Consider the following 18,353-nt stretch of genomic DNA (forward strand, 5'->3'; position numbering starts at 1 on the left):
TTTATTTTTCTTTTCTTTTTCTTTTTATAAATAACTAAAAAAGAGAGAAAAATGCACAATTGAGAGGCAGGTGCCAGAAATCATTGCCATTTTTGCTTTAATGTAAACAAACAATTAATATAATATCAGAATAGTTTAGTCAGCTAATTGATTGGTTGACTATTTGTTTCCTACACTTGTACTTTCTCAGTTATCACATAATATCTGAGTGTGTAGTCGAGTGCTAAAAGTACCATTAGGACATACAGTAGAACAATAAACTAGTGTTGTCCACCAGACAAAGAACTCACTGCTGATGTGAAACCATTGTGATGGCTCACTAGAGATTTACTGTGAAGTTATCTGAGCTGTGACTGTGTGCCAGCGATACTTTTTATGGTAATTCAAGAGAAACGTTGCACCGGAGACCCTTTAATGGGACCAGTCAACCTTGCAGTGAAGAGGAGTCTGTAACGATGAAGATAAAGGGCTAGAGCAGCAAACATCTCCTCCGAATTTAGCTTTGTCACAGCTACAGTTTCATTTCCCGGTGGCTACTATAACTGTATACACAGACTTCTGCTCTGGAGGCTCTTATGACTACCTCTGAGTATTTTAAATACTCACTGTTTAGCCTGTCAAGCTGTGTAGCTGCACTAAAAGCTAAATGACGTTATTGTGCGTCGCTCATGTGTAACTAATAACTGATACGTCGCTCTGAGGCCAGCGTGCTATTGCTCTATGTTTATTTGCATATAACGAATGAAAAATAATTATTGTGCATCATCTTAAAAGTAGTATTTGCTCTCAGACTTATTTTCAGTTTATTTAACCTGTGATTAGCTGTGTTTGAGCTCAAACACTTTAAAATAGCACACAAAATGCTGTTGCAAAATGTAGGTTATGTGGCTATGTTTTGTACAAGGGAAATCCCCCTAAAGTCCAGACCACAAACCTGAACATCTGTCACTATGACCACAGCTGATCAACTAGAATAAATATTAATAGTCAATGTTTTATTTTTTAGTGACATTTGAGACTGTAATGCTGCAGCTTTCTGGCTTTTATTTCAGTCATTCAGTCATTCCTTTTAGACATTTTTATGTTCTGTTTTAATTGAAGGTTACTTTTGACTTTTCAGTACTCTGTCTTACAGAAAGAAGTCATAAGAAGTACAACTTCCTCTTCTCACACTCACCCATTGCATTATTTTCATTCTTGAAATTTTAGCATAGCAAGTGCCCTTGCCGATGTGGCATTTACCATGTATAAACTTCACTATTGATTTTATTCTGGCTCAGCAACATATCTCTTTCCAATCTTTGGTTTCCATGAAATTCAATAGTGCAGATAGAACAGTGCATCACAAGGTAAACAGGGAAATGCAGCCGATGTGATAACTGTGTTCTATTCTCTCTGTGTTACCAGCATGAGTTAACATGTCGACATTGATCAGGCTTGTTTAAGTGTTTATTTATAAACCATCTTTTTGCTCATGTTACAGAGAAGAAAATGACTTATGAAATTATTTGTCTCATCATAACATAACATAGAATCAGGTTGACTGTTGTTGTTAGCCGCTTTGCTAACATACATGCGACACTCTGTAATGAGTCAAGATGGAACTTAGTCTGCGGTTTGTGTCAGCGCCTTGAAATAGGTCTGATCTGATCTGTATTAGTCAATTCCTCATTTTCAACAGAGAGGGACACTTTGGCTTCCTGAATGAAAGTGACTGCCCGTCTCTATTTACAATAGCTGTTATCATTGAGTACAGTAGCTGTGAGAAAGCATTCACTCTGACTGGTTGTAGAAAGCACAGCGGCCGGTTAGGTTTGCTAGTGAAAAATGATTTCTTCACTCCAGCCTGCCACAGTTTGTTTCCCGATTTTCTCTTTTTAGCTAAACTGGTATAAACATTCAAGTTTTTTTCACTTTTTCTTCTGTCTGTTGGGATGATCTCTCTTCTTCATCTGCCTAGGCCTTCTGCTTAGCCCAGTATGTCTTAGGCAGGTCGTTTCCAGCAAGGCGTCACATGTGTGTGGACACTGTTAAGACTTTGTGTGTAGAGGTGCATCATTATGTCTGAAAGCGTGACTCATTAGTCTAGTTCAGTAGAAGCATTATAGACCGTCTGATGCAGCTCCGTAGAACTCGGTTTGACTGTCATGTTTTCATTTGTTCCCGTACGTTCGACCAAGAACAACATCCGCCTACTCACTTTTGCCATCCCTGAGCTTGTGCATACGTGTGTCCCAGTTCGCTGTGTGTTTATGTGCTGACTTTTCCGTCTCTCCAATTCAGAGGTTTCTTAGGGAGTGGGCTACTTAAAGCTAGTTTTTTTTTTTTCGGCTGGAGGCTCTGGAACTTATTACAGTCTGAGGCATTTTCATAAACGGGCCATTCAGCTGCCCCTGCACGGGTCTGAATGGGACACACTGTCGCCAGGAGAAAGAGAGTTAATGTGGGCTAGTTAGTCGTGAGACCTCCCAATTACGGGACACTGGTTTTCTGAAATATGTAGTTACTCGTGCTGCAACCCTGCTTCTTCAGTCACCAGGTCCCATTGTCTAGTTTTCATTTCTACACATTACTAAGCATATATGCTGTACAGCGTTTGACTGAGGAAAGTTGCCGTGAATACAAAGATGTGGGCGTTAGAATAAAGTTTGAAAATGGATTTACTTTTATTGGATTATTTCCTGGCTGACACATCAAGTCTCTCCCATGTTTTCCACCTCACCACAATAAAGAAAAATAAAATGTTCTAAATTTAGACTTTATGGTAACTATGTAACAATATAACTTTGAACCCAGTGGAAGTGGGTTTTTTTTCATACTGCATGGAGACTGGCAAAACATGGCTCCTTCTGACTGTAGAAAAATGAGCCATGCTGACTGTGCAGACCCCAACCAGGAATATTGTAGAGCTGAGGGGCCACCCAGATAATTGGCATAAACTTCATGTGTTCTGGAGATTTTCCATTCAGTGGAAAGAGCACTACAAATACAATCTATGATTAATATTACTCTTTAAATTGCTAATGACTTTCAGAGAGCCAAAACATAAATGGGAATTTCTCTCATTTAAAATGTTGCTTACATTACGTCTTTATTCATCTTTCCCAAAGCACTGAAGAAAATGTTCTTGTGGAAGAATTAACCATTTCCAGCCAGGTCAGATGCTAATGTGTGCTCTTTTCAGTTCAATGCACAAAGACTTTTAGTCCTAGATTTTTATTCTGAGCTGCCTTTGAACATTAAGAGTGTAGTATCTCTAAGTAATTTTTTATTCATGGCCCATCTGCCAAACAGAAATTTTAACACGCACGCAAATCTCTTACTTCCTGGAAACATTGCGTGGTGCTGCTGACCATATTCCTTAAATTGTCTCATCACTTTTGCGGCTGTAATCGGTCTCGGGTCAGGCTGCCTCGAAGGAAACGGCGCTATGGATGTAATTACGATATGATTATTACAGTAAAGTCGGGATGTCTGTGAGGAACTAAATCACTGCTGACGCGCAGCGGAGATCTGAGGACATTTGACCTGGAAAAGGCTTTAATCTGCAGCTCAAGAACTCTGGTATTTGATCAGGATTATCATGTTTACCACTATGTGGGTCTCAGGAGAAACTGTCAGCTTGCTGTCTTGTTTTTTCACCCTCCATACATACATGCATAAGCAGCTTTGCTTTTGTTTCCCCTTATTACACGAGTTGTCTGTCAGGTAATTCCTGATACTGATGGTCAATTCTGTTTTTCTTTTTTTTATCTTACAGGTTTCCCAAGAAAGCAAACAGGTACGGATCTTTTTCATTTTCTCATATTTAATCGCAGAGACGTGCATGCATGCTTACGGGAAGGTAATCCTGCGGCGGCACACACACGCACACACACCAGCGGTTTATACGTACGCACGGCTCCAGATGAGGGAAATGAGGCAGGTTTTACTAGTTCTGGTGTGCTTGCAACACAGAAGCCCTCAGAGTTAGGACCAAACATATCCCCCCCCAACCCACCCCCCTTACTCATGTACACACACATACACACACACAGTGACGGACAAAGGGGTCCCTCTTCTAAGGGCGGCCCATCACTGCCTTTCACTGTGAACAGAACAGTGGCCTTTCACAGTTGGGGCTGGTATAGGCAGAGGCAGAGGCAGCCATACATAGCCCCCACCCCCCCCACCCCACCCCCTCCCTCCTTCCCCGAGGTTCAAGCCTGGAGTCTGGCCTTGTGGCACCTCCTCCGTCCTTTCTCTTCTGGCCCTCTCGCTCCCCGGGCACAGCAGAGCCGCTCCACATCCTCTCCGGGCCGTCATATTATACAGTAGACACACTCGGCGTGATTCATACACTAGGAGGTCTCTCCCCCTCCCCACCCCCAGCCTCACTGTTCTCAAAGCTGAAGCGAACAATTGTTGGTTCTGTGTGCGTCGCTCCCCCCCCCCCCCTGAACCTTCACTTGTCTTGCAACAGCTCATGTGCAGAGTGGTGCGGCAAATGTGCAAAGTGGCGCAGCAAGATGCATGCACGACAATGAAAGAGCAAAGAATGTTATGTATAAAAGACTACAGTGTTGTTGGTGACATTTTTGTTCAATATTTTTGAGCCTACCTGCCCTTTTTCTCACGTGTCTTCCTCTTTCTAGAACCAGCAGCATTCTCAGTAAAGACCATCCCCCGGACAAGAAACCCAAAAGTGACAAAACCTCACTTCATTCCAATGAGTTTGACCCTACAGGTAACTTCCCACTTTCATTTTTCTCCAGGTTCATACTTCTGTTCTGTTTTTCTTATTCACTCTGCCTATCTGTCCTTCTCTCACACTCATTTATCACTGTCACTAACTCACACACACACAGACATACACACAAACAGTTGCATAAAACAAGTGTGTTCCTGATGGTTTGGACAAGGCATGCTGGGATGGTGAAAGGTGGTGTGTGTGTGTGTGTGTGTGTGTGTGTGACTGTGTGTGTATTTTCTATTCTCTGTGTCGTATCTTCACCTTTGCTTGTGTGATTTGATCTGACATAACGGGGAATCTAATAACTTATTTTAATTCATTGATTTTTTTTTTATTGCATTAACTCATGGACATTGTGATGTGTCTCTAACTGCCTGAATCTGAGATGTGTTACTCTGCAACAGTTAAGCACAATCTCCATATGCTGCAGATTTTTAAGCTGATAAGAGCAGAAACGTTTGATTGCAAGACCTAAGCTCCGCTTTCGCATGTTTAATGTCTATATCGGTTCTTGTAGATTTACATAAATCAGTGCATTATGCGTTTTGCGTGCTCAGAGTTGTTGGGTGGTCTCAAAGCACACTTGTGAGGACGGTAAAAGCCAATAAGCCTGTTATGGACTCCAGTTTGCAAGTTTCATAGCAGGGTACAACTGTTAAGCTTCAAAAACAAACTAGTTTGATATGGTGACACTGCTTGTTGTGTTTGTCAGCAGCGAGGGCATCGTGATTTGAGATATGACGGCTGTATTCATAACAAAACAGAAAATCCTCCGTACCACATGGTGGCTTATCTCTAGTGTGATGCAACACAGCATAGAGAAGATGTGTTCCACCGGTGGTTACACAAGTCATGCACTGTCCGTGTGTGTAGCACCACGCTAAAACCTTTTTCCATGTATTTCTCTATTGGTTTTGGAACGATGTTGTAATTACACGCAAAACAGCCACAGGGAACCAAAGGACGCTTTTATTCCGTTGAAGCCCAGATCTTTCTGTCCTCGTTAGATTATCATTTTTTTCTATGTATGTCTCACATTTGGATTTATGTTATGACCTTTTGCATGCCTGCATGATGTTAATCAATATTTCTGTTTGTCTCTTTTACTTATCTGCCAGTTGCATGCTTCTCTTCCCAGATTTTCTCCTGGTTGCACCTTTCCTGTCATAATTTCAAAATGGTTTGGGTTTGTTAGGGGTGGGCAGGAGCAGTCACATACTCGACTAGATGAATGTGTTGTGTGCAACAATTAAGTCGTATGTTACCATTTTTTAGAATTCTTTAGACTAATTATATTGATAAATGACCAAAGAACAGTTGGTCCTTTGCTAGGAGGTATGGCGTGGCACCCTTTATTCTAATTATAAAACTAATATAATAATGTGGGGTTGACAGACTTACATGAAATTGCATTGATTATAACTTCAGTTGCACCATTGAATTTCAGTGGCCCATGGCTCTTCTAGTATTAGCACAATCTTAATGTAGAATTCTCCTGTATGTGTTTTATAGTTTAGCTGTAAAGTGTTCGTAAACAACTTAAAGTTTTAAGTGCAGGACACATGTGTCAAAGACAAGACATGCCCATTTGGTCTCATAAAATTCAGTTTACAAGCATGATTTATATTTACACATCCTTAAAATTGAAGTCACTGGGCTAGTGGAGTGTCATCAGGATTCAAGGTATATTAAAATTAACCTAAAAACAAACAAACAAGCTAAATTCTAGTGACTGCACTCCTGCCTGTCCCAACCATCATGTTTTTATTAAACTACCTATTTGTTCATTTAATTTTTTCTTCTCCCATGATTGTTTCTCCTTCATGATTTTCTCTTTCCTGTTTTGTGTTTCCTTTCCTTGTGTTGGTTCTTGTTTTGTTTGTGTGTGTGCGTGTGTGTGTCTGTTTGCTGCTGTGCTGTCTGCGCTGTGGTCTGCGTGGTGGGGGCTGTGAGCAGAAGCTCTGGTGGTGCAGAAGAGTGGCAGCAGCAGTGTGCTAGCAGAGGGGAAGCCTGAGTCCTGTGGTAAGATGCTCCAACTGGAATGGCTGGTGTGACAGCTGCATCTATACATGCTTCAGACCCTGGTGTGAAATTGCCACTCAGTGTTTGTTTTAAACGGAGCGACAGCAAAAGAATTCTATTTTTTTTATTTTAAATTATTGTCATATTAAGTTGCGCAGTCAGAGGTGTGGGTCGCATACCTCTCTGAGTCGGGTGACAAGTCCAAACTAGTGTCAGGAGATCATCAACATATGATTAACATGCACTTGGCACTGCCATGTGTGATAACAGTGTTCAATATCGCTATGACGATATGACCGGAGATAAATAAACAACCCCTGAATCCAGGCTCCATCTCACCGGTCAAATGTTCACATGCTAAGTGTGAATGCAGGGTTTTCCCCTAGATGTTGCAGCGATGAAGCAGTGGTAGTGATATAATGTTATATGAATCTTGTCAACACAGTGCAGCTCATGTGGCTCGTTATTGACTAAATTAGTTTCTAAAGCAGCAACAATGATGTTTACAGCCGCAGAGTCACTGAATTTATAGTCAATAGTATCTCTATGGAAACAAATGAAACATGTCGAATAAACTAAATAATATTCCTGGCGTGAAAACACTTGAGTGGAAGTGAACGAAGAACACAGACAAAGGTCACCATTAGTCATCAGTGCTGAGAGAGAGGGGGGGGGGGCAGCCGCAAACAGTCTACACAGAAAGCTTTCCATTTAGCTCTTTCATAACTGTTCACTATTAACATTAGCACACTGCGTTTGTGTGAAATAAACTGCGGTGGATGGGAGCCGTTGAACACACGTCTGTGCTGCTCTCGAGCTCTTTTTTTTTATTCTCTCAAGGCAATTGGCTCAGATTTGACCTCAATATGTGAATGTATATACAAATCCTTTTTCCTTTTTCTAATACATCAAATTTCAGTCAGTGTTTTGCAAATGGGTTTATTCCACATGTTTGTGATTTGTTGGTCAACTCCATAGAGCACCAAAGTGTTAAAATCTGATCAGAGTGCAGTGCTAGTGTGGACCTGTTACAAGGTTTGGCATCATCATTCTTCAGGCGGTAGGGATGACAGTAGTTCAGGCCAGTGCAAAACATACATTCCTATGATTATGTACATGACCAGATGTTTCGTTTGAGTAGTTTGTTTTTGATCGGTACAGCTTGGTTGCTTTGAAACCACTTATTATCTGCTCTTTCTCTGGGAGCGCACTAATTTCAAATAATATTTTCTGTGGAAATACAGTTCAGTATATCACCTCCATCCTAAGCCATGGATTTTATAGTAACTAAAAAGTGACCACCACTTTGCAGATGCACACATTCATTCTACTTAAAGGTCCAGTGTGGAATATTTGTCAAGGTTTACTGGCAAAATCTGAATATTCTACCGATGAATATATTTGTATAAGTGAATAATTGCTATAAAATAAAATCAGTTTGGTTTTCATAGCCTTATAATACTTCTTTTATTTATACATATAGCAAGAGTGTCGGCATCTTGTGCAGCCATGTTTGTACGGAATGGAAAATCCAGCCAATCAGAGAGCACGTTTCAAGAGTTTCAGTTTTATAAATAAACAATAGAATTATTTAATAGATAAATAACAGAAGTGGACTGCTAGATGTCCCCTCATTTTACACACTGGACCTTTAAGAGATTATCAGGATGCAATTGCACTGTTTAGTTTGAACTGTAATCCCACACTGGAGGTCAGCTCCAAATATTGATGTAAATTTTCACTTAAGTGATCATCTAAATATGATTAAAAAAATAATACGATTGCAGAGTGATACATTCATGCTCACAGGGACTTACTCAGAGGGAAACTAAATGCTTATTGAACAATGGGTGAGTGAGTTGTTGTTCAGAATCCACATCTTCGCCCCTGTGGCGTGAGAGTGTCATTATAACGCTTGTCCAACTACTCTCTCGTGCTTCTTACATCATCCGGGACAGCAGTTTCACTCTTGTCGGCCAAAATGGCATTGGGGGGGGACTTTGTTGCGACAGAAAAGTGGTCAGATAATGTGAGATTTCATACCAAATGAGCAGTGAAGTGAAGCAGCAAATTGACAAAACAAACTCTTAAGGCAGCTGTCAGGGATGCCGGTTTCCGCTGATGACAGTCTAGTCTCTATCTAGGACACAGTTGATTAAGATAAGCCTCTACTGTCATATTCAACAAAGCATATTTGTGTTCTTGCTGTACCAACCAGTTATTTTTGATTGTGTCTGGTCTTGTACCAATTAGGAACTGAGGAAAAGTTCTCAGTTCTCACAGTAGGAAAGCCTTTATCACAGTTTAAGCTTTGAGTACTCTGACTTTTATATTTAACAGCAATAGTCTGACCTTTGCAAATGGTATTCTAATCACTAGGGTTTCTTCCTTTTTGTGATTTGTGTGTCTAAAGGTACTCAGTATTAAAACTTGCTTTTAGTCTCTAGAGAACATTTCCTTGTGTCAGCAAAAGGTGCTGATTACACATCAGTAGACCCTCTGAATAATACATTAGCTCAGATGGATTAACCTGATCAGCGATCATGTCAGCACTCCCACTCCTCACGGTTTATAAGTACCAGCCAAAGATCTCTAAAATTCAGTTAAGTGTAGGGAGAGGCAAAAGATCAACATCTAGAGGCAAATTCACACCAGCCCTTTAACCCATATGGCTTCATCTGTTTTCTTGACACCCCTGCCCTCTCTCCCTTTCCCTTCCCCCTGCTCCCTGAGCTCTACCTAACCCCCTCTCTGCTCCCCTCCCCCCAGCCTGGGGCTTTTGGCCCTCCTAACTGCTCTCTGTGTATTAGCTCCCGTTCCTCCAACCCCCACCCTCCCCACTGTCCATATCGATCCACTCACCTCTCTAGTTGATGCTGCACTGATTAGGAGCTCTCAACACACCAAAAAAAAACCAGTTCAATAGTCACCTCACTCAGTCGGGGTGTCCTATACAGATGTTTTGGGCTGGCTTGCTAATACTGGGAAAATCTCCTCACTTCTCATTTTTATTAACATGAGATAACTTCTCTCTTAAACCTCTGTTTAAGCATTTTGCATTCCTCCTATTGTGTTTCCTTTTGTGTGTACTGTCCTCTGTCTTGTCCGTGTCAGCCAGACATTAGATAAGCTCTAATCTCTGCTGGACACGCTATTTGAAATACTGCATGAAGAACCTGAAAAGTAACGTTCCTCTTTCTGACCTGTGGGACAACAAGCAAAAACGTGTTGGACTATTAATATTATGCCAAAAATACAGGAAATCTCCCTAAAAAACAGCAACTTTTAATTGTTTCCTGGGCAACATTCTAACAAACTTTCTTTACATGACGCTTGTTTTCCTCACAACAGTGTCCAGACTACTGCAGATGAGTACTCTGTTGACACGTGAAGGATAGATTCACATGTGTGTCTCAAGACAATACTCACATGGCCAAATGTACACACAGCATGCTGCATTATAGACCATTCTCCCAATCAATATATATGTAAAGAAATCCGCTTTTAAAGCAATTTGGTAAAGGTAATGGCAGACAAATTATGTCCATGGTCATAATGGGTTTTTTTCATACACATACCAATGTGTGAGTGTTGTTTTAAGATAAACATGATAAAATGCAGCCTGTCCTTTTTTCAAACGAGGTTTGCTCCCTCATTCCTTTGTGAAACCCAGTTTTTGTGCAGTCCATACCTCGACTCGCTCACAAAAAAAAAAAAATCGAAGGAATGTTCATTTTGTGTTTCCTGTAAACAGCAAAATGTAATTATTGTCATTCAGTTCAAATTTTTACAGAGCGTACTTTGATGTTGAGCACAGAGTATAGTTTAATGTTGTTTTTAAGTTTGTAGTTGAAACATGAAGGGATACTTCACCCAAAATCGATAATTCACCAATTTTCTACTCACCGTCATTCCAAGGAAGGGTTTGGAGAACTGTCATAGTCATCAAAACGCTTTTTGGAGTCCAGGGGGTCCGCCTGGCAACTGTTTTTAGCCTTGTTGTAGCAGTAGTGCGCGAGATTAGCTGTGAGATGTTCGTTCGTCGTTGTAAACCATTGGATGTATGATGTAAACATTGAAGAACATCTCGCAGCAAATCCCGCGCAGCCACTGGGAGCTGCTACCAAAGATAACCGTCTTTGCTACTGCTACAACAAGGCTCGACAACTCTTGACAGCTCTCCAAACCCTTCCTTGGCATGAAGGTGAGTAGAAAATGATCAATTTTGGGTGAAGCATCCCTTTAACAGGGATTACTCTTTTTTTTTTTTACTTTGTGGCTTAATTGACTCTCTGGTCCTCCTGAAGACACGTCATGTTTTTCTCTCCTTGCTCTCTCAACTCGCAGGTCTGGTCCAGCGATGTGTAATCATCCAGAAAGATGAAAATGGCTTTGGCCTCACCGTCAGTGGTGACAATCCAGTGTTTGTGCAGCTTGTCAAAGAAGGTAAGAAGGGGCCTCAAACTTAAAAGAAAGAACAAATAGACCCAACAGCAATGACTTCTTTTGGTCAAAGCCATTGTGATAAAGATATTTAGTCCTTCTTGCATTCGCTGACATACAACTGTCAGGGTACTTTGCTCTGAGCTCACAGATAGGAGGGGTAATTGGGACTCAGCAACCACCACCACCACCACCGCTACAACAACCACTTACTTAGAGTAGTGAAACCATTTGCTGTACATATCCTCCTCAGTAGTTTCCCCATAGCTGCAGCTTGTGCTTTATCATGTTGTCTTTTAAAGAAGGGACTTTGACAGGATTCTTTGCGTGGTCCCGGGCAGCAGCTCAACGACATAGAGGATGACGTGGGCTGTTATCAGGCCATAGAAAACATGACACTGTCTGTACAGTGGTGGAAAGAGACAGAAAAGGAAGGAACTGATCAAGGACTTTTGTTGCACTGTCATCAGTGCTTGGCAGCCTTACACGCTCCTTGTACGGCTCTCCATTTGTGCTTTCATCAGGGAGTCAACACAAAGTGCAATGTGTTTAGTATCATATGAATAATTTAAACAACTTCTTATTAATTTCATTGTATATTGACTAGCAGATAAAATGTGTCTTGTGTCTTGCTGTACGTTTCATTTTCCCCATTCGTTCACACTTGTCTTTTTAGGCTTAACACAAGCAACATGAAGCCTGTTTCTCTTAACCCACGGTGATGAAATGTAATGTTTTGATTGTTGGGAAACAGATAAAATCCAAAAAACTAATCAGATATACACATACTATTTAACCACAGGTTACCAATCACGCCTGGTGTTCTGCTTTTGGACAGACTGATCAGATTATGTCCTTAGTTAAGTTAACACTGGTTGAAATTGCCACACTAACATGAAACTGGAGAGCCAAACTGCATAATCAGAAGCTGCATTTCAGTTTACAAAATACTTCAGCTGTGTGCTGCTGACTATAGGGGCAGACCTGGATCTCATAATAACCTGTCTCGTGCCTAAATCCCTTTGTTTGGGGTGGAGCTGTAAAACAGGTCTTTCTCGTAATATAACAACTGTTATGGTCTTTCAAAATAGCACGCAAATAGTCACTTTGCAACATCTGCTCTGTCGAGGCTATGTGGTGGATTCATGGTGCAGAAATATCAACAATTGCACCCTGGAGCTGCACATTTTGCATTTTCCATTAGATTTGGCCACCATTCACTCCATTCATGCGTTTGTTTTATTTCTTTCCTCTCCTGCTGTTGCTTTAATGCCTTTTGTCTCCTCTGTTTGCCAGATGGGGCTGCTATGCGGGCAGGTGTTCAGACAGGAGACAGGATCATCAAGGTATTGTGTTCATTTGCCTCCATGTCTTTAAACTGCCAATGTCACTGTTTTCTAGTCCAAGGCTGCTGCAGTGGCTGTAGGCTGCCACCTTCTGGTCAGTCTGTGTCTCTACGCTGTTTGCTGTATGTGGGAATGGCACGAGAAGCCAGACTGCAAGTCTGCAAACCCTGAATCAGATATTTTTATATTTTTCTGCCTTTTAATTCTCACCATAGCGTCATTGCTGTTTTGCAGGTTAACGGAACGCTCGTTACACATTCTAACCACATCGAGGTGGTGAAGCTCATCAAATGTAAGTTTGTGTGTCTGTCTGTTTTCAAGAAAAATCCACTTTTTAAAAAGTTGATCTGGGTCAAAATAAAGTAAAACTTTACATTCTTTTTCTCTTCTCTTTTCTAGCGGGCTCCTATGTGGCCCTTACAGTCTTGGGGCGCCCTCCAGGGCTCGCCCAAATCCCTTTGTCTGAGGCAGAGTCTGAAATGCCGGGCGTTAGCATTTCCTCTCCAAACTCTCCAGCAACAGAACGCCCCTACAGTCCTCAGGACCGCAACTCCTCCGCACCATGGGTACTAAATGACAGCTGTTTCTTCAGCGGCTTTTCTTTCTGTTTATTTCCCTTGTCTTCTGTTTCCGTCTTGATATGGTTAAAAAAAAAAATTTAATAAATATTCTGCATGCTTAAATATATGTTAAATCTGCATCTTGGTTGTGTAGCTCTTATGATTCACAGTTCTTCATTTGCTTTTCAACTTCCCTTTCTTGTTTCCCACAGGATGAGAATAGCAGTGTCTGCACCCCGAAGGTTGATATCTTGCAAAAGATGCTCACAAAAGAGCATCAGGAGCTGCAGGTTAGCAGAACAGTCACTGTCACTTACTGCCGCCACTCTTTAGTAACACTGCTCTCCTTTTATGGTGTTGGAAATAAGTAGGTGATTTGCACACTTGACTCGAGAAGTCGTGTACATGTGAACCCTTATTACAGTATGCTTTGTTATTATCTGTACTGAGTATGGATGAATAACCTCTTCTAATAGAACATTGTGTTTGTGTAAGAGGCAGATATTAAATGTGTACAGTTAAACTGACTGTTTTTCATGCAGCTATTTTCATTTTTCTATCCTTCACTCCAGAGCATCCACAAGTAGTTCTCCACTGTCCCGTTTGAATGCACAGAAAGGAACACTACTAATCCTCAATCCTTGTTTTGATTTCACCCCTCTGTTGCTGTTTAGGCTATGAAGGAGGAGTACAGTAAGAACCCCTCCCCCAAACTACTGAAAGACATCCAGGAAGCTAAAAAACACATTCCTCAGCTGCAGGGTCAGCTCTTCAGGGCCACTGGGGCAACACAGGTAAAGCAAACAACGCCCCGTTAACTAACTTGCGAATGTATCCCACAGAAAAGGGCAACGAGGGACACAGATCTACCACCAATACCCAACCAGCCAGCGTGTGATTTGTGTAGAGCATTTAGGCATGGTTCTAGACAAACATTAAGCCTAATCTTATCAAAGGATTTAGCTTTCTCTGTGGGAAGCCACTCTTTTGTGTCTGTGTGACAGCTTATTTTATACCCGTCGCTTCACTGAGCCTTATGTTATGTGCATCAACGTAGAAGTCTGCTTTCTGAATTTTAAAAGAATTATATTGTATATTTTATGAGATAACACTCCCAAAATACTGATTAATTCATATATGTATTAAATATTCCCATTGTAGCCTTTTGGTTTGCTCTTAGCCTTTGTCTGCGTTAAAACACGCTCCATTCTGGACTTTGTGAATGTCATTGATACGTAATAAGGTTGTTCATTATTAGTAACAAATGTCATTTTTCTGTATAAATCGTTAGGAGGCTGTTCCAGGCGGAGATGCAGACGATGGTAGCACGTTTGAGACAGAGCACACTCCCACCTCTAAGGGAGACAACAGTACAGACCTGTCCTGGAGCAGCACTCCTGTAAGTTACCTCAACAACACAATATAAATTGTTTTACCAATTCCAGGTGGTAAAGTGGATTCCTGCCATTAGATTAGATTAGATTAGATTAGATTGCTTTATTTGTACCCGCAGGTAAATTTGGCTCACAGTGAGAGACATTCATACAAAAACAATACAAGAAACAGTAAAAATACCTACACAGTTCGTCATTATACCATATGCTCGATTTAGTTAGATTTAATTAGTCCTGTGCTAGAGCAATTTGTGTATGCATTGATTCTGCATTCAAATTAGTCTTGGTCACATATTATCATGTGTTAAAGGGATAGTTGAACATTTTGTTTCTGTTTTTTTGCAAATTGGCCTATTGCCATATTCCCTATAGTTTTAGGAGTAGGTTCGTTACCTCTAATTGTCGGTGCAAGCTGTTTTCAGAACGGCGGAGCAGAGCCGTGAGCTGTTCAGAGCTACACTACAGAGGCTAATGGAATTTCTTGGTTTCCCTCATCAAACTAAATACACAATCCAACAACTCCAAAACGCCCTCATGAACAAGTTGTGACCTGCACATTCACCATATTATGAGATAATAACGGAACGTTACGAGACAGAGTTGTTTTCGAGGTAAATTTGTGTAAAACCACTGATGCGTGTTTCCGTCGGTGGCAGTTTTTCAGCAAGAAGTCTCTGCATTTGCCTCGAAAACAACTCTGTCTCGTAATGATCCGTTATTATCTCTTGCACCGACAATTAAAGGTAACAAACCTACTGCTATGACTATAGGGATTATGCCAATGGGCCAATTTGCCAATATGTTGAACTATCCCTTTGAATTAAAAGATACTAAAGCTAATTCTGTCAGTTAAAAGTGATAATCAATGTCATGTTTTGTTCCATCCCTCCTCCAGATATCACACAGATTCGGGCCTGGGTCTCCAGACAGCTTGTGTCAAAGAGAGTCATCGTGCCCCAGCCCAAAGAGCACACCCAGAAACAGCTTCAACTCCTGCCACTCCCCCGACGCAGAGGACGCCACCGACCTGGTAGTTATGTTACTTTGACTTTGTGCAAGTTTTCCTCAAAATATATATTTCTTCGCTGCCTTTGCCGGTGTAATCGGATGGTTGATAAAAAATTCTAAAAGCATCTCTGCCAGATGCGCAAACTGAGCTTTTTTATTTATGAGACTACAAGTAATTTCACATCGTATGAATGTCTTCTCCACAGGACTCTCTGTCCCCTACCACTGTCAGCAGTCCCTCTTCTTCCCGCCTCATCTCACAAATTATTGGAGCTGAGGACGACTATTTTGATTCAGACCAGGAACAGGTATTTTACTGCGGGGCAATATTTTTTCAAAATATCAGGAAATACAACTAATAAAATACACAGTATCCTCCAAGGGAGCCTGTCTCTCTTTAGTATCAAAAGATTTATTATTTTGAGACTGACGTACTCTTGTCCTGAATGTGTTTCAGACAAATGGCCAGTGTAACAGCTTTAATAGCATTGAGCAGCTCAAGTCTCGCCCTGCCCACCTCTCAGCCTTCCTTCACCATGTCATCTCTCAGTTTGACCCTGCTCCTGTGGTAAGACCCCGTTCCTTTAAAACCTTGATCAACCCTTTTACAAATTAAATTGCTTGTTTTAATCTCCTGGACGACTCTACAGACCTTGACTCCGTACTTTGTGTCCTCAGCTGTGCTACCTCTATGCTGACCTCTACAAGCAGACCAACTCCAAAGAGACCAGACGGGTGTTCATGGACCTCCACACCTTCTTCATTGACCGGGGAGCCGTGAGTACAGTACACTGTTTGTTTCCTAGTGGGAAATACAAAGAACACAGCAGACTTCAGTATCTGTTGTTATTGTCTCTATATCTCAACACCTGAACGCAGCTCAGCTGTAACACCGATAATGAGATTTTTGACAAGACTCGGAATGAGGCAAAAAGTTTTTTTCACAGTTGATGTAAAATTGTTAAATTTACAGATGAGAAAAAGTTGATGCATGTTTTACTAATTGGCTGTCACATCATACATCAGTAATGACACTTTGACAGACTCATGAGTGCTTTGTTTTATTATCTACATTCATTTCTGTTCTGATTTGTTATCGATGTGTTAATCAATTTTCAAATTACATTTTGTCGCAGAATTTGAAAGTTGCTGTTCCTGAATCCATCTCTGCTGATCTTGGTAAGTATTTCATGCTACAATGATGCTTCATTTAGTTGTCTGCACAGTGTCATTTTTTAGATTTTGCACTCATCTTTGTCATACAGTCCCTGTAAGATGATACATTTCTGGGCCTGACTAATCATTGGTTTGGAACCAATGGTTTGTCATGTTTAGTCCTAACACCAGCTAGTTGCTACAGTCCCTTGATACTTGGTTTACAGTGTATGTGAGTGTGTGTGCCTGTGTTTGCAGACCGGCGGAGAACAGAACTGATCCCAGAGGAAATAAACAGACAACATGTTCAAACACTGCAGGACTCTCTGCTCCCTGACATCCAGAAGAACCTTGAGGATTTCAGGTAAACTTGTCTGTGTGTATTTTTCACACCAAGCAAAAAAAAAATCTCTTACTCAGTATGATACTATGTGTTTAGTCATTTTTTTACTGAGGCATCATCAACCTTATGTTGGCACGTGTAGGCAGAAGCGCAGTATGGGCCTCACGGTGGCTGAGGGAGAGTTGGCCAGACTGGACCAAGAGCGAGTCAGAGACCGCGTCACTCTGGAGCGAGAGCGCTCGTATGCCGAGAACATCATCACAAAGATCGAAGATATCCTGTGAGTATCACAGTCACTCAACTTACATACTCTGAGTCTCATGTCGGTATTCATCCCCAGCCACTACAACACTCTTCTCTGTATTGTTTACAGGTTAACAACCCAGACAACAGAGGAAGAGAAATGGTGAGTGAAGTTACGTTGTAGAGCCCTTGGTTGATTGATGTGAAGAGCGTCTCTCGAAGCGTACGGAGAGGATAAACAAGCCTGCGAGGGCCCTCATGGCCCCTTGAACCATCTGTGTGTTTATCTAATTCACAGTTTATAATGTGTTTTATGTTTTTCAAAAAGAATAACTATGTCACATGTTTTAGACTTAGTGGCTCGATTGAATAATTATTCATGCCAAATGAATAATAATCTTTGAGTCTTTTCAGTGAGTTCTTTGTCTGTTTTAACTAAGAACACATAGCAACATATTGGTGTCATCCGAGCCCCATTCTACATCCCCCACAGTTTACAAATGAAGCACTCGGGCAGTCTCTTAAAGGAAACATGTAATTTATGCAGTATGTTTATATTTAATAATTCAAAGTGTGACTGATTGATACAGTCTAGTTTGAAATACCATATGGTCTCAGCACAGCCCAGATGGTTTGTGTAGAAATTGTATGAGAACGACTGGTATGACATATGGTACCACTCACAATATGGACACTTTTTTTATTCAAATTTCAGCACTTGGTTCTAACTCAGAGACATTTGTTGCCATTTAGCACTACAATCCAGTATGTCATCTATACATACATGAAGCACCTTGGTGTGAGGGTCAAGGAACCTCGCAGTCTGGAATCCAAACGGGTCCGGATCAACTTTCTCCCCAAGATCAAGGTACTTTAATTTGAGCTCTGCACTGTTGGCTTTCTCTGTTTCTCTTTATCACCTCTCTGATACACTGTCTTCATTTGCTTTTAATGAAATACAGAAAAGCATTAAGACAGAAAAGGAAGGAGAGGAGAAGGAGAAGGTGAAGAAACCCAGATTCCCCAGTATTCTTGGACCTCAGCGTCGGCCCAGCCGCATCGAAGCAGGACCGGGTGAGTTGGGACACACAAAGGAGCCAGAATTAT

At 41.2% G+C, this 18,353-nt stretch overlaps 1 protein-coding gene across 9 annotated transcripts in view; it reads left to right on the forward strand.

Annotated features, from left to right (window-relative positions):
* The window catches only part of arhgef12a (Rho guanine nucleotide exchange factor (GEF) 12a), a 41,742-nt gene that overhangs the window by 13,218 nt on the left and 10,171 nt on the right, over nt 1-18,353 (forward strand). For 2 of the 9 annotated variants that reach the window (XM_085796521.1, XM_085796520.1), the window contains 20 exons: nt 3,761-3,781; nt 4,635-4,726; nt 6,689-6,754; nt 11,102-11,200; nt 12,494-12,543; nt 12,778-12,835; nt 12,943-13,109; nt 13,316-13,393; nt 13,778-13,897; nt 14,395-14,502; nt 15,393-15,527; nt 15,712-15,813; nt 15,963-16,073; nt 16,184-16,282; nt 16,642-16,684; nt 16,919-17,024; nt 17,146-17,283; nt 17,377-17,409; nt 18,000-18,114; nt 18,209-18,320. In XM_085796521.1, coding sequence (XP_085652647.1) covers nt 3,761-3,781; nt 4,635-4,726; nt 6,689-6,754; nt 11,102-11,200; nt 12,494-12,543; nt 12,778-12,835; nt 12,943-13,109; nt 13,316-13,393; nt 13,778-13,897; nt 14,395-14,502; nt 15,393-15,527; nt 15,712-15,813; nt 15,963-16,073; nt 16,184-16,282; nt 16,642-16,684; nt 16,919-17,024; nt 17,146-17,283; nt 17,377-17,409; nt 18,000-18,114; nt 18,209-18,320 — 1,853 coding nt within the window. Of the gene's footprint in view, nt 1-3,760; nt 3,782-4,634; nt 4,727-6,688; nt 6,755-11,101; nt 11,201-12,493; nt 12,544-12,777; nt 12,836-12,942; nt 13,110-13,293; nt 13,394-13,777; nt 13,898-14,394; nt 14,503-15,392; nt 15,528-15,711; nt 15,814-15,962; nt 16,074-16,183; nt 16,283-16,641; nt 16,685-16,918; nt 17,025-17,145; nt 17,284-17,376; nt 17,410-17,999; nt 18,115-18,208; nt 18,321-18,353 lie in introns of all 9 variants that reach the window. The other 7 variants (XM_085796517.1, XM_085796519.1, XM_085796524.1 and 4 more) reach the window with 5 other exon arrangements.

This window comes from Trachurus japonicus, chromosome 13 (assembly GCF_045865225.1).
Source record: "Trachurus japonicus isolate A0001 chromosome 13, Traja_1.0".
NCBI lineage: Eukaryota > Metazoa > Chordata > Actinopteri > Carangiformes > Carangidae > Trachurus > Trachurus japonicus.